Source organism: Anser brachyrhynchus (assembly GCF_964034855.1).
Source record: "Anser brachyrhynchus genome assembly, chromosome: 2".
NCBI lineage: Eukaryota > Metazoa > Chordata > Aves > Anseriformes > Anatidae > Anser > Anser brachyrhynchus.
Window position 1 is genome coordinate 44,047,707 of NC_137695.1, and position 25,334 is coordinate 44,073,040.

At 37.3% G+C, this 25,334-nt stretch overlaps 1 protein-coding gene across 6 annotated transcripts in view; it reads right to left on the reverse strand.

The window, feature by feature from the left end:
• OSBPL10 (oxysterol binding protein like 10) overlaps positions 1-25,334 on the reverse strand; it is a 121,991-nt gene that overhangs the window by 26,952 nt on the left and 69,705 nt on the right. For 5 of the 6 annotated variants that reach the window (XM_080583020.1, XM_080583024.1, XM_080583023.1 and 2 more), the window contains exons 5-6: positions 22,058-22,268; positions 12,605-12,759 (exon numbers count right to left, since the gene is read on the reverse strand). The exons of the other annotated variant lie outside the window; for it this stretch is intronic. In XM_080583020.1, coding sequence (XP_080439146.1) covers positions 12,605-12,759; positions 22,058-22,268 — 366 coding nt within the window. The remainder of the gene's footprint in view (positions 1-12,604; positions 12,760-22,057; positions 22,269-25,334) is intronic. 6 annotated transcript variants of the gene reach the window in all.

A 25,334-nucleotide genomic window follows, 5' to 3' on the forward strand; every position in this document is an offset into this window, starting at 1 on the left:
AGCGCAGGAGGCTGTCAGTCCAGATGCATGACCTTGCATTTCCCTGTGTTGAACTTGATGAGATTCCTCTCCATCCAGCCTGTGAAGGTCCATTTCAATGCAGCAGGACTCTGGTGTATCAGCCACTCCTTCAAGTTTTGTATCTGCGAACTTGCTGAGAGTGCACTCTGCCCCGTCATCCAGGCCATTAATGAAGATGTGGAACAACACTGGCTTCAGCAGTGAACATTGCCACATGGCATTAGTGATTGGCCTCCAGCTGGACTTCGTGCCACTGATCACAGCCCTCTGAGCCTGGCCCTTCAGCCAGTTTTTGTTCCACCTCACTTAATCCATACCCTGTCAGTTTGTTTATAAGGATGTTATGGAAGACAGGGTCAAAAACCTTACTAAGTTGAAGGTAAACAATATCCACTGCTCTCCCCACATCCAGCAAGCCAGTCACCTTGTTGTAGAAGGTTATCACATTGATAAAGCATGCAAATTTGTAAATCCATGCTGACTACTCCTGGTCATCTTTTTGTCTTTGGAAATGGTTTCCAGGGTTAGTTATTCCACCATCTTCCCAGGGACTGAGGTTAGACTGACCAACCTGCAGTTCCCCAGATGTTCCTTCTTGCCCCTCTCAAAGAAGGAGTGATATTTGCTTTCTTCCAGTCTTCATGATCCTCTCCCACTCACCATGACCCTTCGAAGATTATAGACAGTGACCCTGCAATTACATTGGCCAGCTCCCTCCATGCTCATAGGTGTACCCTGGGAGGCCCTGCATATTTATATATGTTCAGTTTAAGTGCTCCTGGCCCTTCTCACCAAAGGTACGTCTTCCTTCCTTAGTACCTTCTCAGAGGCCTGGGATTCCTGAAGGCTGATCTTCGAGTAAGGACTGAGGCAAAGACGACACGGCATAACTCACCCTTTCCTCCATCACAGTAGTAAGCACTCCACCATCGTAATAAACAGAGACCATATGTATCCTGACATGAATGCACTGAGGACGTATACAGGACTCATAAGGCAATTCTGCGTATAACTGGATCAAAGTATTTTAAGAATTTTTATTAAGACATAGAAAAGCTTTCATACAGTACAAGAACTGTAGTCAGGAGCAAGAGAATGACTCTTATAAGCTTAAAACATCTGGATAAAAAGACAATTTCACAATATTGCAACAGAAGTAGCCCTTAAGTCTTTCTATATTCAAAAGAATTGCCAAATGATACTAGAGAGGAACACTGTACAAAACACTTCTGCATTGAGAGAAAGGTGGAATAAATTAGTTGCAGGGCTTGTTCAGAATCAACATTAAACAGAATTAGCATTCTCAGACTAGGCAAGTAATGCTAAATTTTCTGTAGTCATCTGATTACAATTAGTTCTGCTAGTGCACATAAAAGTCAAAGGCTTCATTTTAATTTTCAGACACCCTTCATAATGATATAGGTTTACAAGTATCATTTACATTTGCATTTGTGTAACTTGCGAGATTGCAAACAGGTTTTCCGTGGGTGTAAGATTAAATATAGCTCTGTGTAAGGCCAGAGAGTTTTAGAATATTTACACTAATGTGACAAATCGGCTCCAGACAATGTTCACTCATCTCAACCCCAGAATTAGAATCCTCTTTGTACAGTAAATACATTAACAATCCCCCAAAAATGGTAATAAATAATGAGCTGTTGGTTTCTTGCAGAGCTTGTCACTGTATCAGAATTGACAGAACTGTACAAAACTGCATGTGTCACACGTCTTTTCCAGCACGTACACATTTGAAATATTTAATTGTATTTACTACCAGCTGTGGCATGCACCTGACAGAAAAATGGGAGCTTACTGCACCCCCATCCATTACTGGCAGTGATTTCAATTTGATTTAGCTTGTCCAGTAAGTTGCATTTATTAAATTATTTTATATACAGACTAGCATATTAACACGCTGTGAAAAGAGTAATTCCCATATAAAACACTGAAATGAACAGGTATCAAATAGAAAATTTCAGCTGACATTAACCTAAATCTTGAAACAAACAACACATTTACTTCAAACCCATGATAAAGACAGAAATCACTATCATCTAAGCACTTCTCTAACTTCCAAATGCATTGTAATTTACAGATTAACACATTTAAGCTTACCCATAAGGTACCAACACTTTTTTTTTTTTTTAAATATATCCAGCAAGCTCCTGCATCTCTTTAAATAGGCTTTTCTCCCCTTCAAGAACACTCCAAATAAAACAAAATAGAAAATACTTGTCGCAACAGTTACCACCACACCATTACACAACGTAAATGCACAGGAGGGGAAAGAAGAGGGTTGGAAAAGCAGTGCTAGGGTGAACTCAGGTTATTCATTGCTTCAGCCTCGGCCTCCATCATATTTACGCCTTATTTAAATTTTTGGTCCCGGTAACCTTTTGACTGATCATTGCAAAGAAAGAGTAGATCGAAGATAAAGCTTCAAATGCACCAACATCCCATATTCTGACACTGGATATCAAAGTTCCAGTGACTTCCAAGGAAACTTAAGGGTTCCCAGTGGTCAAGCATTTTTATTTATTTACTTACTTATTTAAAAAGTGGCTTAACAAACGTAGATACAAAGCAGATCTTAAATGGGGACTTTAGAAAGCAGAACTTATTGCAGCTCATACACCTCAATTTCATCCTCAAAAAGGTCCCTGAAAAGCAGCAAAAACAGGTGAGGCTCAGCTGATTTTCTTCATCTATTCTGAATATTTCATAGGAGCTGTCCCATCTACTACATTTGTCACCAGCTTTTGCTTTAATTACTGGGAAAATTTTTCCATACTATTAATGTACTAAAAGTCTACCACCTCAAGTGGAGGGGAGGAACAAACCACTTTTCCTAGCATTCAATTGTTATAGCTTAGATTTAATATCGATGACTGGAAATTAGTTAAGATAATGTCTAAAATATGAATATAAGTACCAGAGGATGATAATCAAATGAGAAGGATTTTATTACTAAGAAGTAAGCATGCTATAATTTATAGCAAACAGTATGGCAAGAAAAAATATCTTTCTTTTTGCTTTGCTAGTCATCTACATACAGATCCCATCAGCAAGATGGTTGATTTCTCCTTCTTCCTACTGCATGAAGGAAAAAGGATGTAATAGGCATATTTTCTACTTACCTAAACTACAGATACCAAGAAAAATAATCCACATGTACCTATCTGGATATGTAACTGCTGCATCTGGTTTTGGAGTGTGAGAGAGATGGCTGAACATTTATATAATCCTGGATATATAGTTCATCACTTATAAGCAAAACCACAGAATATTTGGTAGAAAAAGTTTGCATCAGTTAATAATGCCTACAAAGAGCCCAGAATTTAATTTCTTACCAAAGCTGTTGTTTGTGAATGGTAATTCAAATACCCAGAGAAAATAACATTCTTCAAAACAGGACTATCAATTAAAATATCTAAATTTTTTGTATATGGATAATTTTTATGTATTTTGTGTTTGTTTTCATTGGCATAGGCTACAAACATTGGATGTTCTGAAAACCTCTCTGGCTAGGGACAAGTGCAAGGATGGCAGTTTGGCAATGTGGACAACCTCTCTATCCCACAAGATTTTAGATGCAACCAGTAATAGCAGCCATTTTCTGACTCAAGTAATACCTTGCTCATTTTAGGAGATCCTTCACTATGAAAGAAGTATGCGAAGTCCATTTTGCAGAAATGCATCTTGATACTAATACCTAGTAAATGTAGACAAGCTGACATACAGATGATGCAAGCAGTGGGAATAATCACAAAACCTGTATGTTAGGTGACAAATAGGTCTGTAATCTTGTTCCTTCCCAGCAAAAGCAATCTGCCAGGCATCTGAAGGCAAGAACATTACCTGGATATTCACTATTATGACAGCTTCACTAACACACACCCTTTATTTTTTCAGAATCTCTGGGAACAGAGGTCTTTTTATACATAAAGAACAAACTCAGAAAACTTTCCTTTCCTGCTCTGAAGAATTGTTTCAACTCTGACCTATGACCATATTTGGGTGGTAAATATAACAATATAACAGTAGAGAAGACCAGATAACAGAGATTTAAGAATAAAAAGCTTTGGTTTGTTGTTATGAAAAAATGTGTGTAATGTGAAACACAGGGAATCTACGTCTATGCTGCATAATAGCCTGTGTAAGCCTTCAGAAAAATATACTAGAAACAAACTATGGAAACGATTATGTTTTCTTCAGAATAAAGTAATCATCAGTGAGTCAACATCCTTTTAAACACAGGGATCCTCAGTTGGGTGACCTACAGCACTGTAACCCTGTTATGCACTAAATCATGTTTGTTGGACACCTTTTTTCCCTATATGAACTTATCTTCTTCATAAGGAAATTCCTCTTGCTTATCTTCGCTTTCATAAACCAAAAGCAGTCAGTACTGAAAAGCAGCTGAAAAGCAGCTCATTCCTAAGCACAGACTCCACAGAAAAAGATTAAGTATCAGCACCAGTCCATGCATCTTGTGAGCATCTCTCATTAAATGAGAGCTACTGAATTACAACACTGTTTAATGTGAAACCTAGAACACCAGAGGACTTTGTAGTATTGCATAAATTCTGTAAGAACTGCAAATAAATATTTTTCATCACTGGTATCATCAGAAAAGAGGAAAACAGCAACACGAAGAACAAAAAAAGAAAATGTTCAAAGAGAAAAGCCCTACTGACTTGTCCTAAATAGAGGTAAAAAAAATGTGAAGGCTAGTGTAAACCACAATAGTGAATTTTATGCTAATCTAAAAACACAAGAAAAATAATACAGTATCACAAAATAAAGAATTCCAACAAAACCTATTTCTAATGCTAGAGAGTTATTAGTGAAGAAAAGCTTCCCAGAAGATACTCTCAAAACAGAGAATCAAATTTTTAGAAGCAAGATGACGGTAAATACAGCATCGGACACCACTCAAAATAAGTTACTTACCATTTACAAGCTTGCAGACTCCAGTGTGGCAGGACAGACTCCCAGCACCAGCCAGGCAAAACTTCAGAGACTGTGGGGGTCTGAAAGTCACGTACAGCTGTGACTTTTGGGGAACTAAGGACAGAAGACTGCACTGAGCTGCAGGCTGGTAAGGGAGGAACATGGAGGAAAACATGGTAGAAGATTTTACTTTCTAGACTTCCTTCTGTATTAGAAGGTATCCTCTCTAGACTGAGATCCTTGGGGAGAAACATGAAGAACTAGGAGCAGCGTGCCTCTCACTCCCAACAAAGAAGGGAAAGACAAACACTTTTTGGTAAGGGACTCAGCAGGTAGTGTTAGTGACCCACCATCCCATACAGCATGTTAGTAAGGAAAGGCAGCACACTCGAATGAACCTTCACTCACAGCGATAGAATCCCTAATGCTTTAATGTTCTGCTTTGACCAGAGAAATGCTCAGGTACTTGTTCAGACTCCAGAGCAAGCAGTCACTGGTTATCAGAATGCAGGTCTCTTATTTGATAGTTGGAAATCACTGCCTTTACAGCTTATGACCTATAAACAATACCATAAAAAAAAAAGAAAGTCAAAAGCCAAAGAAGGATTTATATTCTTTCTAGTATGCTTTCACACTACATCCATTTATAAACTTAGAAAATGCAGGGAGGTCCCAAGACAGAGCATGACTCTTCTCAGAGGTCCACAGCAATAGGATGACAAGCAACAGACAAGCTGAAGCACAGGAAATTCCAGTTAGACACTGGAAAGAAAAAATTACCACGAGGATGGCCAAATACTGCAAAAGGCCATGCAGACAGGTTACAGAACCTCCACCCCTTTGGAGGGTTTCAAGACTTGGCTGGACATAACCCTGAGCAACCTGATCTGAACAGGTTTGCTTCAAGCAGCTGTTTGAACTGCATCACTGCTGGAGAAGCCTTCCCACCCGAAACCACAGGTGGGTAGAATCACCACAGCCCATCATCGCAGGCAGAAAACCCCTATGTTTTTCTAACAAGACGAGATGAAACAGCTGAGGCCAGTTTGGATGATGCTTCACTTAGTAACACAAAGCAATTCCAACCAGAGACAAATACTCTTTGTAAAAGAACTCAACCCAACTTACTGAAGTCTAATTAAGTTACTGATAGCCTTAATGAGCTGGGTAAGCTTACTAATAGACAGTGTGACCAAGTACACCTATATAAACATGCTAAGAAGTAAAACTGACAGCACAAAGCAAATCAATTAGCACACAACAAATCAATTAGTGCACAATCTTGAAATAAAATTAATATTGGCTTTGGAGCTAGTTTTCAGAGGGTACAAGTTTTATAATGAGCAGAATAAGCAATCAATCCTTTTTAACTCAGTTTTTAAACTTTACTGCAAAGGAACCTGAATTCTTTATATTCCGATGATTAATTTTCATTGAAATTCACTGGTAGTTATGGAATGCCAAATGAATCAGAGCCTCATGTTTAATCAAATTAGATGTAAATTTTGTATTAGTTTCTTTTTATTTTAAGTAGAATATTACTCTTAAATATATCTTACAGATATTAGATAGAATACATGCATTTTGGGTGTTGGATTGATTCAACAAAAATGGAAGGGCTTCCACAGGAGATTAATTTGCACCTAATATTTACATAAAAGGTTTTACTAGAGATTGTTTGCTGACACAGTAGCTATTCCAGAAAGCTACCCCCCAAAAAAAATCAAGATTAGTTAGATTATCTTAGTCATTGTCTATCAGTGCTGCTGTAGCAGGCTTACGGTCATTTAATTCTACTTTTAGTATAATTGTACATTTAATCCCTAAATATGTCTTCCCTGGAAATTTTCGATTGATTATCTCAGAGTTCATTTTTCAGATGGTCTGATAGTGAATGGATTAACTGGTAACATCTTTGCCCAGAGGTTAAATTTATCTATCCAAGTCATTACAGGCCATTTACCATGCTCTTCAGCCCAAAAAGTACTTAATCACGCAGAAGGCAAAAAGCAGAACACGCTCAGAAATCCTGTAATGTCAGTATCAAACAATGAAAAGGGACTCTGTAATACTACAAATATTACTTTCCTACCCTGATCTGTTTTCTTTCCATTACTGCATTACTTTCCATTATTTGTGGCTAGCACTGTATGCTCATTGCTAAGCTGATCTCCCAACGTTAATTACACACATTTATGTCACGGACAAAAAGGAACTAGGAAACACTAGGAAGAAATTACACTAGGAAACAGCGTCTTGGACAAGTCTGCCAAGAGACAGATATCTACAGAAAAGATACTATTGAATTAGAGATCACTTCTTGTATCTAGCTTAGTTTCTAAAATTACAGAAACACTTGAAATTATTTCTTAGCACCTCTAGCACATTCTGTAATGGCTCTAAAGGCTAAAGGGCTCTGTAGAGGATGAAATATCATTGTATTAGGATCCATACTAATTTAAAGATAGAAAACAACTTCAGCCTGAAAGAGACTATTACGTGAAGAGATTGGACAAAAACACACAATCTTTTAAGAACTAAGAACAAAACAGTTCAGTGCCTCCTGTGCAAATAGCACGGTTCCTTCTTACAGCTGAAAATATTAAAGTTCAGATCATATAGGGGACAGAAATACCCTTAATGATCTAGAGTTGACTGCACTTGTGCTGGACTGACAATCACTATCACAGTTAAAACCTGGTTAGATAATCAGAGCTAAGCCTCGATCCTAGAGAGCTAAAACTTCAATCCTATTAAAAAGACACTTCACTATGGAACATGCGTACAGTTCTCACGCACACAAGCAAGAGAAAGTTAGGGACAGGAAAACAGAGAGACTGCAGAGATGCCAGATCCACAGGATGGTAGGAATCAGCTGGCATGGCAAGTTAAGGCATAAAAATCACATAAAGAGAGCTAAATTGCAGATGTAGCTACAGCATGATTTTTGTAATGATTCTTAACCAAACTGTTAGACCAAAAGAAAATTACTCCTTCCCTCTCAGATCTCCCATATGAACAGCCTCTTTCCCATTCGTATTTGGCTGTCAGGGGAAGTATTTGGCCTGCAGTCACATTTTGTTTGCTCAAGAGGGGAATTCTGACACCCAAGATGACAATTAGTGGAACTGGAAGAGCAGTGCTCACATGGAAGTGATTCACAACTTTATTCTACTAAAGCACAAAGTTATTACAGTTGAATTTATTATGAGACTCAGTATTTCAAAACTAATCAATTTCAAGGCTTTGAGAAAGAAATTACAGAATTGTAAACCATTACATGAAGGAAGCAGGTCATTGTTTGTTGCAGACTGAACAAGGATCAAGTTCACATCACCATTCTGAAGAGCATACACAGGCCTACTTGTCATGTTCTACTTTACAGGAAAAATCCTATATAATACCTTGAAATTATAGCTTAAACCAAAAAGTCCAACCAGGTTCATCAGGGTATGCACTAAATATATTTTGAGTCATCTCACACCCGACGTAGAATAGCTCTGTTCAGATCAGCCTTTATTCCTACTTGTGCCTGATGCTTCAGGTGGACTGACCAAAAACATCCAAAAGTGTAAACTAAATAAAAACTTAAAGATTGGAAGTATGAAAGCATGAAAAACGAAAGATATCTGCACTTCACTGTCAGAGGTTACTTCCTCCAGTTAAGATGTCAGGCTTTCAGCTAATGCTGTCCCATATCACAACCCAAAAATGCAATTCTCATTTGGGAAGAAAAACCAGTAACACCAACAGTAACAACAAAGGAAATGATAAAATAGGCAAGGAAATACACATGAAAATCATTTCTGCTACAAGATCTTTTATTTTTTCAGTTAGTTTAAGCAATATCTCAAATGATATCCCTATACTTAGACGCAAGAAACACCCTTAATAACAAAAGCAAGTAAACACCAACACACTGTTTAAAAATAAGACTCTTTAGCTGCTACATTATTTCACCAGGGGAGAAATTCCAACCTGAAACCCTAATTGTGTGACCAACTAAAAATAAATGTTTTACTTCAGCTATATATGGTATCAAAACTCAACTCTTGAACTTATACCCCTCAAGAATGCTTACGTATTAAAGCGAAATTGCATCAGGTGTGCCTTGTTATTCTAGAGGGGTATTCTAAAGATCCATGCTTTCTTCATAAACATATAAAAAAACGCAGAAAAAAACAAGTCATTGGTTTGTTAATGATGTTTCTTAATGCAGTGCTACAAAGCCTCTACATGCTGTGCTGAGAATTAACATAACTATCACTAAACACATTCAGCAACTTGGCCACGTTGCCAGGAAACTGCTGCCAGCAGCAGCCTCTTATATCAGGGAAGATTCCCGATGGTCCCCCCCCCCAACACAACAAACATCTCCTTTTTCGTCTTAAGATCACTCCTGATCCACATACCTAAAACGATCATTTCCTTATAAGTAAGGTTCTAGAAGAGAAGCAGCCAAGTTGGTTGTTCATCAAGGGCAGCAGCTTAATGGTGTTTTCTATTTCAGACTGCAGGTCAATTCACAATTTGTTTAGTTGGTACATCTACTATATTATGCTGAATGTCAGCCAAAAAGCTCTCTCCCATTTCTTTGGGGTATAGCTTCTAAGGGACAGAGTCACGGTCAGATATCATAAAAAGTACAGAATTCTTTAAAAAAAAAAAAAAAAAAAAAACTAGGCACAGTCAAAGAAGAAACCAGAATTAGTTTTGATAGCACTGAAAGAGGAACCAGCATTCTCTTGCCATGACTTCTTTAAAATTAAGGATCACTTCTTCTAGAAGGGATATTTTGCAAGCTAGCCCCATTTACACACTATCAACTTATACAGAGATGAGGACCAGCCAGGGATTAAAACAAAAAAACACAAAAGAACAATAATTTGTTTTGTTTTGGTGTCGGGTGTTGTTTTTTGTTGTTGTTGTTGTTGTTGTTGTTTTCCTTTCTTTTTGAAGCAAATCATTGAGAGAACTGAGCATCGTTTGAATGACACTTGTGGATTCCTCTTTTTTTCCTTCCACATCTAAAAGCAACTACCAGATTAAAAAAAAAGTCAGGGTCTTCAACATCACGAGTTTCTTAACAATGACATTTAGATGCATTATCTCATTCTCTACTGATGTCACTGCCATTACTAACAAGGATGTATCTGGACCAGGAAATAAGTGGAATATGGTGATTTGCAGTTGCTTTTATGTATAATTTCACATACTAAGTAACTAGCACAGTCACTGCTTTTTATACCTTTGAATGTAAACTGGGTACTTAGTGCCACTCTTACTCAGACACGACAGGACAGAATATATTTGAAAATATGCTGAAATGGACGTGGAATTTTTTAAAAAGTGTTAAGTAGAACACTCTTCATAGCTTGGAAAATTATATTTTAAGAAGTCACACACCATCTCCTGGGTGACTGTCTGGGTCAGATAGCATCCTTAGCAAGATAACAATTGCTCAAAAGATTTTTCTGTTCTACAAAGCCTGTTCTTCTCCAACCCTCCATTCTCTAGTCACAGCACCAGGAAGCTCCAGCCCCTTCTTTGACACTTTGCTCAGGTTACACAGCTGGGCAGAAAACCTGAAGCATTCTAGAAAAACTTGATCTCTTCTCCCAGGCAAAGATCTGACCCCAGCAATCCAAAAAGGTATAACCATAACAGGGCATGACAGCTTGCTAGACCTGAAGCTGAACATGAAAACAACAAAAGCCCTAACTTACATTAGATGCAACTGTTCGCCTCTTCCACAAGTCCGGTTTTGTGCTTCAGTCTTCCAATAGCACACTGGTATCCTGATCAAAATTGAAAATCCATCTGATACTTTTGAAAGAACACTTCAATTTCTGAGTCAACAGTATCAATCTTGGATGGCACGAAGCACACAAAGACTCTGTGGAAAGGATATAGCTTTGGGAAAAGCTTCCAGTAATGAATCCTGATTCAAGCTATTTTCTGGTGCAAAACCAAATTTCTGCTTAACAAATTGTACTTCCATAACAAAATTTACGTGTGCAAATCCAGATGCTACCTACTGCTTGCGCCAAAAACACAATCCTCAGGTGAGCTTTATATAACCTAAAAATCTTTCCTATTTTTAAGGGCTAATGCCCCAGAGGATCCAAATGCAAGCTGCTGATTTCAGGAAGATGTCCCACAAAGCACTGAGTATTCTGTACTAAAAACAGTGTTATGCTCCCTTGCTTATTATATTCATCTCTCCAAGGGTATTCCCTTCTCAATAAATTATGAGTTCCATGAGCAAAGCAAGCGTAACTGATTATCTCCCATCGACAAAAGAAGGGGAGGAGCTGAGACTGAAAATATAGATAGACAGTAATTGAAAACAAGTCATAAATGGCTCAGCTCAACTGCAAAATGGTCCTCTGAAAAAAATAAACCTAATGAAACAACTTGCCACTTATCAGTGAGTAAAGAAGTAACTTTCAAAACAGTATTCTTAAATATCTGCTTGTCTTAAGAAGACAAAGAATCTTATTTGACTTATATGAAAAAGAAATGATACAACCCCCTAGTAAGAAACAAATATAATTAATTTAAACATTGGACATTGTAACAGAATTTGAAATTACTGTCTAAGGACAAACCTGGAAGAGTACCAAAGTAACAAGTAATATTAAAAGAAATCTAGTTTAGCCCAGGATCTTTTGAACTATAGTCAACTCAGGATACTACAAAAGAACTGGAAAACCAAACAGCTTTATTGATCTCCCCAGCCATTACACATTTTGTTAAAGGCAATATATTTTAATTTAAGCCATTCCAATTGCCAAAGAGCATTCACTTGTAGTAAAGGGTTTCTTCTGCTCTCTCAAAAACGTCTTTCCAGTTCTCCAGGTCTCATGTGCTCCAGGTGCCCAACAATCTGTGAAGTCTCAGTGTGAAGTGTTTTCCTGGTGGGCAGCACTGGTATCCAGAAGCAGACAGTAGAAGCTGGAGACGTTTGGCATGGTGAGAGACTGTCTGTGCATCAGATGCCTGATATGTAGCTATGAGCCTCCTCAAAGAGTCGATGCTTCAGAACTGCCCTTTACCAAGTAAATGCCACAAAAGCACAAATCAACAGGCTGGTGCAGGATGACGTGGACAAGTTTTGCCCATAATCACTTAACAGAAAAAGGGGTCAGAAAGCAATGCAGAGCTCTTCAACTCAGAGAATAATCAGCTGTGCCCAAAGGCATACAAGAGCACTCAGCAACATGGAAGAACAAGTAGCAAGCAAATCTTGTGGTCATAATGTCTCCTATCTGTCTCAAACCAGCATAAAAAACAAGCAGCTCTTCCTATCACCAAGAAGATAGGTATGTATACTGACAGACTGTTAATGGGTTTTAAAATTGAGAAGGAGATTATATGCTTGCCACAGTCCACTGTCTGTCTCCAAAGTACCTCAGAGAAGCAAAAGCACAGAGCAATATGTAAACATTTTTTTCTAGTTTTCAGTGTGCGCTTTTGCACAAGACAGCATTTAAACAACTATTCCAAACAAATAGGGTACCATAAAGAGAAAGTACAGTAAGCTGTATTAATACAAGCGTCCACTGTCGCACGTGGTTTGCATCTAATCAATGTCAAGTCTCAGATACAATAGAAATGGCCTGCTTACCTCAGTATTTGGCTGTAGTGTCTGTCCATCTTGGGTTGCAGATGGTACTATTGCCCACGTAATGTTGGCACTAGCAGATGATAAGGAGCTGAGGGCACCATTTTTCAGTTGCTCTGTGGAATGTGACTTGGGCCCAGGCCATCCCAGGATACCTTCTGAAGCAGAAAACAGATGTCAACTTACAAGAAGCAGATTAAAGATTTTTTTTTCCATTCCTCTCATCATTCTATTCATATTAATGAACCTGTTTTCTGTTCCCATGCTCAGCTTTACTTCAGTAATAAAAATACTCCAGCATCTTCTATGCCAATTTATCTTTTTTTTTTTTAAGTCAATGAAGGAAGATTTTACATTATTCCTACCAGACAGAATTACACGTAAAGATTATACAGACTGACGCACCTTGTTGATTAAAACAAGCAAGTATACTCTACCCAGTGTTTTAATAGTTAAGAAGTTATCCAAGTCAACATTCCTGCATCTAATACAGTGTAGATATTTGCCATATCTTATAAAAATAGATTGGTACCAGAAGAAGAGTGCCTAACCATTCAGTTTTTGCATCAAACCCCAGTCCAAGGACTAGTTCAGGTAATATCCTGTCCACTCCTCCCATTTACTCTGCCTGAAATCAGAGTTTCACTAAGCAGCTGTACTTTATTTCTGAGTGTACTAGAACTAAAGCCCTTCCTAGATTAAGTGCTAAAATGTTTTACCTGTACCAAGACCACAGTTCAGAAGAGTTCTCATTAGGAAGATATACATTAAATACGAATCAAACAGAACTAGACATCAGAACAACCTCTATTTCTGGGGACACCTGATTCCCAGGACAGGCCAGTGTTTAGGGAAGATAACACAGAAAAAACGATCAGCTAGGAAGGCACAGTTCCTCCCTCACTGCTCTAAACATAGTATCACCATTCAAATCAGTAGCCCTCAGCATAGGGCTTAAATTTCAGCTATTAATTACATGCTGTTATAAAATGCAGAGATATGGATAAGAAAATTGCAGCTTTTCAGTCATTACCACGATATGTATATGAAAACACAATTAGTGCCACCAGGAGAATCTCTTTCTCTCATCACTGCCAACATTTTGTGATGATCCCAATGAACGCTATTTACATTAAAGAATATGCAATTTCTCCTTCTTTATCACCAGTGGTTAACAGAGGTTGCCTCCTAATTAAGATAAATGGTTTGATCTGGTGAGATAATGCTGTGTACTGTTATCTTAGTATTTGTATTATTAAATATAGGTCACAAATCCTATAGCTGAAATCTTACTAAATTCTGAAGATAAAATAATTACAGAACATTCCTCTCAGCTAAAATGGCACTAAATTATGATGGCATGATAAAGCTTCAGGTTTCCTTGCTTAGCATGCTTGTGTGGCACCAACCTTCCAATAAGCAAATAATGTAAAATGATTTTCAAAGATCGAAGAAAATGGAGAAAACACATCTTTTCCTTTTTTTTTTTTTTAATATCTATTTCACACAATGACTCAAATTTCCCACTGATGAAAGAACATCATCTCTGTGGCTCTCATACCAGGCCTTTACTTTTACATACTGCAAAGGCTTTTGGGTTACAGTAACTCTGAGGACTATGCTGGTAGATGTTTTAAAGTCCAGACTGAGTTGTGCAAACCACAAGAGAGAAAATAGGCTCTTTGACTGGCCATACACATTGGTCTTACATATCATGAAGCCAACATCTTACCCCATTCCAAAAGTGAAATTAAATCTACACACAATATCAGTATATGTGGCAAGAAATGAAGAGTTCTGTGACTGTGCTCGTAGCTGCTCTTTGCTTGCTCTTTAGGTCTTGAACAATTAGGAAAAAAGGATAACCACAGATCCCTCAAAACAAGGTCTGATTCAGAGGATAATCTGAAGATTTTTCTGGCAGATCCAAAATGAACTGTCTCTCTGCATGGGAGGAAGGAAGCATACCTTCAGCATTTAAGGATAAAACTAAGTTAGAAAACTTCAAATAAAGAAGTTTGTTCCTTGGAAGGGAATTCACAAGGCTGTACATTGCTAAAACTTTTTTCTTTTATTTCTGTCTTTCTGGTGTTAATTAATACAGATTTCAGAGAGGGAACAAAAGAAAAATCAAGAAAATAAACTTGTTTCACTTCAATAAAGAGTTTTATGGAGCATACCTATGCTTCTCATTCTTCATTACTTTGCAGTAAGTAATCTTGGTCTATTTTTCTGTTTCCCCCTGTCAAATAGCTGAAAAGTGAATTATTATCGTTATTTTCCTATTACAGAGAAACTAAAAAAAAAATTGAACTTACTGCTCTTTATGCAACTCTTTGAAAATACATCATCCACTCATTTCCTTGGGCTGTTTTCTCTCTTCACACACAATCTATTTGGCCTTTACTTTTTAATTAATATATTTTTTTAATAAATTCATTTCTGTAAATAGCCACAGGAAAAAGCCATTTGAATAAACACCTTGCTTCAGAGGAAATTTGCAAGTGTGAACATTTACTTAGCCATCATTTACATATTTTTTTAAAAAACACTACATCAGTTTTGCTCTTCAGTACAAACACACCTAGTAAAAAGGCTATTTACTTCTTCATTTTTCTCCCCACGTTTTAAACCCTCTCACAGAAATAGAATCTGTTAGAACTATGCAAGCGTGTTTTTCCATCTGTCCCAGGGGCAGTGCTATCTCTTGCAGAAGAGTATACCTTGTCAGCTTAATCAGTTTTTTAAGCAGATCTTAACTATACCTTAGGATCTAGCCAACACCACGAGGATGCTAAGAGTTAAGGTCCAAAGGATAAACCACATCTGTTTCCCAAACATCTCTTCATGTGAGAAAAATCATTGTATTACAGTCTGCCTGCCTGGAACCAGACTACTCCGCAGAACAGACGTATGCAGTAAAAAACAGTCATATACCACAGAAACCTAAATTAAAAGTCAGATCTCTAAACAAGTTGAAAAAATTCCAAGCCTAGCTCCAAAGTACCATCAGGGAATATCTGACAATCTTTAATGTGCAAATCTGCATTCTTGTTTCATCCAAAGGGAGTTGCCATATACCCAATATAGTCCCCTACTTCCCAGACAAAAGCAAAGTGTGAAGACAGAATTCATTAGAAATAATCTTCAAATCAAGTTAAGATCAGAATAAATCCTCTACACAGAGAAAGTGAGGACACAAAAACACAACTCCTACTCCACTCACATATCAGTTGTATGACAGAAATGGTCTTAGGTGTGCTAGTAGAAATTACACTTGCCACAAAATAGTATAAGTAGTTATCTACTTATTGAATCAAAGTATTTTATTGGAATTTATCCTCTTTTCCCCAGCCTAAGCAGGTATCTGTAAATAACATGATCCACCCTAACAGAATTGCCATCTTCACTGCCTTATGGTGTACTAGATTTTCTATCACTAGTTCATTACCATTCTTCTAAAGACTTCATGAAAAAAATAAAAGAAAAAATATAGTATGAGAAAGAAAGTTTAATCTTCAGTGTTCGTTAAGAATGGGAAGAAACTGCTGTCACTGTCTGCTTTTAAGTAAGATTTTTGTTTTGTTCTCAGTCCTAGCCTAAGACAGCAGACAGAAAGGTAAATTCAATTCTTCTTCGATGCATTCCATCATTCTAAAGAAGTTCTCCAAAAAGACATTCACAAATGCTACTTTATTATTTGCTTTACAACTATAAAAAGCACCACACCAATTAAAATAAAACATCTGTTTCTGTAGTAAACTATGCAGAAATTGGAAAGGATGTACCAAATACACTATTAGTAAAAACAACCAGATCTCTGCCACCTGCATGAAGTTGGTTATATGGTTCCAAGAGAGAAAAACTAGGCCTAATTTCCCTGGAAGTTCAGTGTATATGTATACACAAAACTGTAGCTCTCATAGAAAGTACCCAAAAATGAGCTTTCTTCCAGCCCCTTGACGCCAATTTCTACTGCAATGAACAGGCAGCAGATAAACCCCAACAAGACAGAGAACACTTCTAGACAAGCTAAGTACAGCACCCAGCCACAACCTGCTCTCCTTTCCCTATAGCAATGCTACAGTTCACAAAAAACATCTATTTCAGATGGCACAACAGAGAGCATCCTACCCAAGTGCCCTCAGGAGAAATGGGTTTCCCCTTCACAGTTGCACACAGCAGAAGGAAGGGAAATTATCCCCAAAGGGGAGGTTTGGAGTAGATTTTTTCAGTTAAGCAGTGTAGATCATTTTCTTTCTTTGATTCCAGTTTCCTAGGTATCTGGTGTACCTTCAAACTATGTTTTCCTATAATTGATGCATGAAACATGCTTAACACCTACCTTAATTCTACAACAAAACCTTTCTATTTTTAAGTCCTCTGGTGTTGGCTTATAGACTAAAAAAAACCCACATTTTTTCCCAGCACAATCGTAACCTAACATCTATTGCTAAAACTCTTACAATACACTGTAACTACACTGTAACAAACATTCCCTTAACAATTCAACACTAGCCCTCAAGGAGAGACCAAAATTAGATGTGTATTCCTTCCGTGGCCAGGGACAGATGCAACAGCTTTGTCACTCTACTGAATCTTACAGCAGGCTCAACGAGCAACAGCAAGCTGCACATCTGTTTTTCAGATTAGAAGAACAATACTGTATTTGCAAATGCTGGGCAAGGATTAGAAAATAATGCTATCTTTCAAAAAAAGAAGAGTATATAAGGAATCATGTATTAGCATATACATAAAACAACAAACTGTTTTGGTTAGTCTCAACAGAAGCAAACCTAGTGCTGATGCATTTAAGGGAGACCTGACTATGCGAAATTCAGTAAGTTACACAGGTAATAAAGATTTTTTTCTCCCCTCTTCTTTCCTCATCCTTTTCTGCCCCCAGGCATTCAGGGGGGAGTTGGGGGTGGCAGGAATTGAGCAAGGAAGAGGACTCCCCTGCACAATTTTCTCTCCTCTCGCCATCTGTACTACAGAATAATTCCTATTTGTCATTTATCTCCAAGTTAAAAGCATCTAGGTTTTCTTTCCTGTACATTTATTTTCTCAAAAGGAGGCACCAGAGAACCTGGTAAAATAAAGTTCAAATACATACCCCAACCCCCCCGCCAGACTCATCTTTGGTATACTTCTTGCCATGGAAGAAAAAAAATTAAAAAGCAGCATTTGCACACCCAAATGAACCTCAGAAAATACGTAGTGAGGATGATCATGTGTTTTTGTTGTTGTTGTCTTTTAAATGTAAACTAAAAATAACTCCTCAAAGAAAAAAAAAAAGAAAAAAGAAACATTCTATTACACACTTCAGAAAAGTGGTATGTGAAAATTAAAAATATATGAGGGAATTCCTGTCTGGGACATCATTTATTCAGTAAATGAATGTCTGATGTGAAACAGTTTAAATAAAGGATTTATCTGCACATGCTGCTGAATGCAAGACAGGATTCTATTTGCCAAGATATTAAAATAAAAAGCAGACCTAAAACACAGCATAAGGTGATAAATCTGCTTTAAAACAAATTACTTGAGTTTGCTGCATTCTCAGTTTGGGACAGGAGGAAGGACATTAACCATAGCAGTCAACAGGCTTTAGAGACATTCTTCTGCCAAACCCTACACAAGGGAAAAAGTAACACCAAAAGTTTTAAAGCTTTACATAGAGACAAGGTTTCTCCGCTGCATTTTTATTTAAAAAGCCACCTGCTTCCTGTCTGCATGCCAAATAAATCTGATCCTCTTGCAAGGCACATGAGCATTTGCTAATGCTGATTAGCAAATACTACACACTACACTACAAGGTGACATCCTTGGCCAATTGGAAAATCCTTCAAATGCTTCCTCCTACAAAAAAAAAAGAAATCCCAAACCCCAATGAAACTCATATGTATAGGTGCAATCCCTCGTTTTCACCTCACGCTATATGTAACCAATACTTTCAGCTAATATCCTTCTCCAGCACATTTTCAAATAAGGAAAAAAATTACAAAGAATTTAGCCAGAGATCAGTGCATATACTTTTAATGGAGACAGCTAGATATGAATTTGACATTGTTTTACTCCAAAGTAGAAACACAGACAGAATTTTTGCTTCACTGGCTGTTCTTGTTGATGCACTTCCAAAATCAAGCACTAACAAAAAGCAAATCACAAAAAACCTTTCCTTGAATCTTTACTGTGGGAATAAAACATGTGTTGACTACCCTTCAAAAAAAGATTGAAGATTTCAGTTTAATCTTCATAACTGCTTGTAGACTTGAGGTATAAGACTGACAACTTGTGAGAAACATGAAGAGCTCAAAATCACGTCTTCCTTAAACTATTTCACACCAAACCATGTCATAAAATATTTAAAGTCAAGACCTACACAATCCTAGATACTTGATCAGATCTATCTATTCACACTACTGGAAAACAAAACAATAAAAAAGTTACCTCAAAAGAAAGGAGCATTTTTTTATTTTTTAAAAACAGTTACAGTCTACAAATCTGTTTAAAATAGTAGCTATTTAATAACTACCTTTGCGAGTGCATTCTCTAAGTATTGTCAGAAACTCTCAGCTACTTTAAGTCCTTGCTGTAGAAGCATTCAGATGGCAAGGCCTACGGTGCACAGAGGAAAAGTTAACAATCCATGCACAACTGGCCATAATGACTTCAAGAACAGAAGCAGTGTAAAGGTACGGAGAAAGTAGATACTATCTACTCTTCTGGCAGTTCTTTGTATTTAGGACATAAAAGCATGAGCATTTGATTCTGAAGGAAGGTGAAGTCAAAGGTAAGTTAAATTTAAGAAAGTTAAGTCATTGCTTATTTCTCACACTCTACAAGGGAGTGCTGCTCTGCTTTGCTGGACCACCTTCATGAACTGTAGGCTAGAGGTATGTATGTTATCAAATTCCTACCTTGTCTGTCTGTGCAACAGCCTGAGGATCCCGCCCCCATTGCCTTCCCACAGGATTTATTCAACTAGAATCTTGGACACTATGTAGCAGGTAATGATGGCACTTGGATGGAAACATTTGGTAATATATTGAACAAGGCCATCACATCATCCTGGAAAGATGATTTAGACTTTCTATCAGATGAACGTATGGCTTTTAACCTAACAAGTCATTTTCGCCTGACAGTATCAAGAGGTGACAATAAAGGTCACCGTTTGGTTGCTCCTTCTGGATATGCAAAAAAAAAACTTCACCTGGAGGACACAGAATCAAAATGAAATATATTGTCTCTCAGAGTTAGTTTGCTAGATTACTTAAAGGCATTAGTCTGATTAGGTATGACTTTATGCAGCTTTGATGACTCTGAAACTCTACCGACTCAGCAGAAACGTTAAGTCCATCAAAGTACGCCTGAACAAGATTAACTGTGTAGGAAAATCAGTAATCAAGACTTTCAGGCAACTGTGTTGCATAACAAGTCCTGGGGAAAAGAAAAGGAAAAAAAGTAATAATTTCACAGATTTTTGAGGGAGAATAGTCTAAATATTTCAGCAGCTTTTAGTTCCCCCCCTCTCTCCCTGTCTCCCTCTCTCTAAATTACATACCAAATAAGCACACCTACACACTGAAGGATTAACTGTTTGTATTCGGGTTCTCACAGTTACACTGAAGATGCTGATATGAACAAGTGCTACAGAATTTCAGTTCCTGAAAGAATTCTCGTACAACTTTAAAGTCTAAAGGGAAAACAAACAAACAAGAACACTTATTAAATTTTATTAAGTACATTATAATAGTGGCTTTCAACATTTTTTAGGGGAGGGAGAAGGGATTAAAAAAAAAAGGAACCCCTTTAAGCAAGCACTAGTATTATATTTGTTTTTCCCTCCTATTGTGCACAGATCTGCAAAAATCATTATCGAGTCAAAACACAGCACTGATTTAACAGAAGATTACTTGGACAGAGATTCAAGGGCATGTACGACTCAAGTCATCTATCTCTGACAGTTCACTTAAATCACATGGACATGAAAAACAACCTCCAGGGACTTTGAAACTGGAAAGTGACTTTTCTTTGAAGGATGCTTTTCATCTTTGATCCAACCCATTCTCTTTTGAAATGACATTATATCAAAGAATTCAATTAAAGGCACTTAATCATTACTGTTTAGATATGTGCAAGTTTTCTGCATTTTCTAAATTAAAACCAGAATACAGAATTTTGTTGTTGTTGTTCATTTACTTTACTCTCTGAAATATATCAGAATCTGGATTAAGGATAAGTCACAATGTGCCATAGTATAGGCATCAAAGTTTTTAACTGTTTTTTGGTTTGTTTTTTGTTAGTGGTGGTGGTGGTGGTGGGTTTGTTTGTTGGTTGGTTGGTAGTTTTTTGTTTCCTTTTTTTTTTTTCTTCCTAAGTGCCCTTTTAATGTCATTTCCCTACTTTTCAACTGACCCTTTCACATTTCTATCTTCCCCACAGTGGGAATTCATCAGAAGGATTCTTCTTACTCAGTTGTCTCAGCAGCCCAGAGGGCATATTCTGCCCTGTAATAAACTTTCTGCAAGTAAGAATGTTTTGTCTTCTTGGTTTTGGGTAGTTTTGTGTGGTTTTTTTTTTCTTTGTGTTTTGTTCTTTTTTAAGGGCCTACTTGAAGTTGGATTTTGTTGTTGATTTACCTACAAAAAAAACATAAAAAGCCACTCCATTTCCAGAAAAGCCACCCCATTTTCGCTGCTGCTCCTCCTCCTCTATCATATCCTGCTCCTGTGCTTAAACTAGGCAGTGCAGTTTGTCCCTGGGAAAACAATGACCATCCTTTCAGAAAGGTCTAACTTCCTGTATTACTGATAGAGTCCTGGAACTATGTGACTTAAAAAAATTGAGCTGCATGAGGACTGGGAGGTTCATGCCTGCAATGCAGAATCACACAGTTTTGACTTTTTAGGCTCATAAAAATTTGCCGCCAATTTTTTTTTTAATAGGAACATGGAGATCACTTCCCAGACTTAAAGAAAACCACTGACTAGAATAAATCTACTTCAGTAGGATCAATCTTTCTATGTAAAAATCTAGAAATATGATTTGTCGCTATAACATTGCATTTTATCAAACACATCTGTATTGTGATTTCAATCTCTACATAAAAATACCAAGCAGGTTCTGCACTGTCATTAAGAGCACAGGCTTATCTATCTGTTCTCCATGCCACTTTTTTTCCCCCCTCCCTGTCTTGCTGTCTTCAAAACCTGATTTCCCTGTGAAGACTTAGGACAACATCTTTTTCCCCTCTTCTCCAATTTCAACATTTTGCAGCTTTTTTTAGGCTAAGAGAAAAATGCTGATACTTGATGCTGCAGAAGCTTACAAGCTGCTCAATCCAACTGCTCACTTCCTCTTTGAGGAAGGATTCGTTTTGCTTTCTTCAGTATTATAACAAAAAAACCCTAAGGCACATAAAAAAAAATACCCAAGAGCGCTTGTGCTCACCTGATGACAGTGTCCTGTTATGGTGCTGGCCCACTTGATGCATGCTTTGCTGTAATAGAGTCAGGCATTCTCCAAGGCAGCTCAGGGTGGCAGCAGAGGTAGCTTTTAAAAGCAGCAAGTCCTGATCCAAGGCAGAAAGGGGTCCAGAACTTGGGAGAGCTTCGATGGCTTGTACAAGATTCTTCTGTTGTCCCTCAACTTGACTCATCATCTGTAAAGGTGCAAAAACGTCTGATGTCGTAGGAGATATCACTACATAGCTGTTAAATTCCTACAGGTTGATATAGTGACTAAATGTAAAGAACAAGAAATGAATGTTAATGTTATGATGCGACCTGTGAAAATGTCAAGACTATGTTAGAGAAAATAGTCTCTTGAAGTAGTAGGTTCATAGTAGGTGTAATAGTGACTCGTACTTTCTGGAAGTATTCATAAGGAAACATATGACAATTCCACTTCCTTCTCTGTTACTAATTTAGACTTGGATTTTCTTTCCTAGGTACATGACCTGAGACACCCACAGAAGATACACAGTATCCATCTTCCTTTCCTACATGAAACACCTAATCGCAGTTTATGAACAAACATTTTTCATTTCTCAAGCATTGGTAAGGAATTATTTTTAAAAAATAAGGTGACTTGGAAGTTTACAGGCGTTACCATAGGATGCAACTTAGAATACTTATTTACTATCAGATATGAACACCAGCTGTCAGGGAGAAAGTTAATCTGTTTCTAGATTTGAACCAACCAGACAAAGATAAAATGCACACTTGTAGAGCAGATAAAAACATTGTATGAGCAGGCTGTTCTTTAAATAAACTGGCAAGCTTCCAAAAATCCTTCCTATAACTAAAAGAAAAAGATGTTTAAAAATTCTGTTTTTACAGCCTTTAGTAAATTATACATGCACATGATGGGCCTCTCTCATACTTACCGTTCCTTAAGGTAAGAAAACACCTTCACGTACCACACCACATTTGGGAGTGTCTTTGAAATAATCATACCTGTAACTGTAATCACACACCTTTGAGACAAAACTCAAATTAATTCTGGACCTTCTCTTTAATGTACTGATCTATGTATGTATAGAGCTTATGTCTAAAGAGCCAGAGTTTATATATCTTATCTCAAGAATAATTTGAGAATTGTGTCAACCCTCTGGACATCTGGAAGTGGTATTGTTTTATTTCTACAAGTTTGTCTACTGATCAGATATCCTAAAAAAAAAAAAAAAAAACAAGTTATAGTCACACATAAAGCTGATTTTAAACACAAGATTGCAAATCTCTTATTGCCAAATAATGTAAAGTACTTACATCCAACTCCCAAATATCAAGCTTTCACTCAATTACAGAGAAGATCCACACCATCTAAGTAATTACTTTGGTTAAGACATTGCAATCTTTCTTCAATAATGCAGCATCACACTTCTTCCCTTCTATACCCTTTGGCAAGATATAGCAGAAAGGATATATACTACCAGACAGAAAACTCAGTTAACAAGAACAGAGTTGCTTAGTATCCCTTTCTCCTGCAGGTGCAAGATCTATCAATATAAACCCACGGTTCAATTACCCGTGGGAGTCCATGCTGAATAACGGTTGCCATGTGTTGAACTGTCTTACCTCTCTTAAAAATCTCATTTTCGAATCTTTCTATTTTCAGTACAACCACAGGCTTATGATCCTAAAAGGCGGATGAAGCAGAAATAACCTACCAATCCTCTTGCCAGACTGATGCAAGAGAAAGGTCCTTTTATATTCTCAAAAGTTTGCAGCACCCTAAAAACCAGCTTCCTAGAAAATAAAGAAAGACGATATCACGTGCCAGCTATTCCACCCAAACTCCAACCAATGTGAAGAAGGGGCTGGAGGGCCAAGCAGGGCAGGGGGGCAGAAATACACTCTGTTTTTATATGTGTTTCTAGAGTGGGATTTTTAAGCTAAACATGAAGGTTATTCCATGATTGTCTTCTTATTACGTCTCTCTTCCTCTCCTTCTCTGATAGTCTATTTTGCTAAATCTGATGTTTTTTACATAATCTAAGAAACTGCTATTTGAAGATCACATGCTTTGAAAACAAAAAGATCACTGTTTAATAGGTTTATGAAGCATGAAAATTCAATCTCACAGCTAAAGTTCAAGCCCTAATCATGGTGAGAGATAAATCAAAGTCCAACTCCTTCAGCGACTCAAATGAATCTCATATGCGGCCACGATTACAGAATGTCAACGCTGATCACAGTTACCACACGATCCATCACATTAACTGCAGTGTTCCTGTACCAGCTCACTGACCCCCAAAATATGTTGGCTTAATTATTACAAGGTTCATGAAACAATGTGGATTTTTCTTTAATGCAACAATTTCTAGATTAAATTCCTGAAGAAAGCTTTTCAAAGAAGGCACTTTGGACTGGGCACCTATGCAGCCTGTAACACAATGGTCATCATCTCTTCTCTAATACAGGCAAACAATAACCCAGCCAGCTCAGAGCACACGAGGAGGCTAGTGCAACACTGTATGATCACAAGAAATTTATAACCTGGTTACAGATATGAAAGATATCACATTGTAAAGTCACAGTGATAAAAGGTGGTTTGTTTTGCTAAAATGCTCAATTATAACAGCGAGCTAGGTGCAGCCCAGAAAATTCAAGATCTTGAGATGCTCCTTCTTAAGTAAACTATTTTAAACATAATGTCTTCCTAAACAGAATAATTTCACTAAAAAAAAAAAAAAAACCTTACAGGTTTACACTTGAGTTTCTCAAAAGCTTTCAAAAAAAGTCAAAACACTTTGTAAACAACAAATCTGTAAACAACCTACTGTAATGTGAAAAGTGTATGATGAACTTCATGATTTTTTATTATTATTATTATTGTCTTTTTGAAGCCTGGTATGCTTCCCATAGCTTCCCTACACAGCGGTAAGTATACCAATAAAAATGTTCATATTGAGTGCACTTGAAAAGAAAGAATGGAAACTCATCTCAAAGATGCAAATACCCATCCTTGCAAACAAGTTATAATAGAATTAAGTGAAAAGCTGTTGAAGGAAGCTACATAACAAACATAGTTAAATATGCTGCTGAAGATTAAAATGGTGAGATCTTAATAGTTAGCATTTAAAAACAGAGGCCAAAGCTTTAGAAGAAGCCAAGTGCTATAGGTTTGGTGAGTATATATATGTGAAGTAACTGCAAAATCCAGGAAGACTGGGAGGAGCTGTGCTCTCAGGTTATTGGCAAAAAAATCAATCTTAAGCAGATTT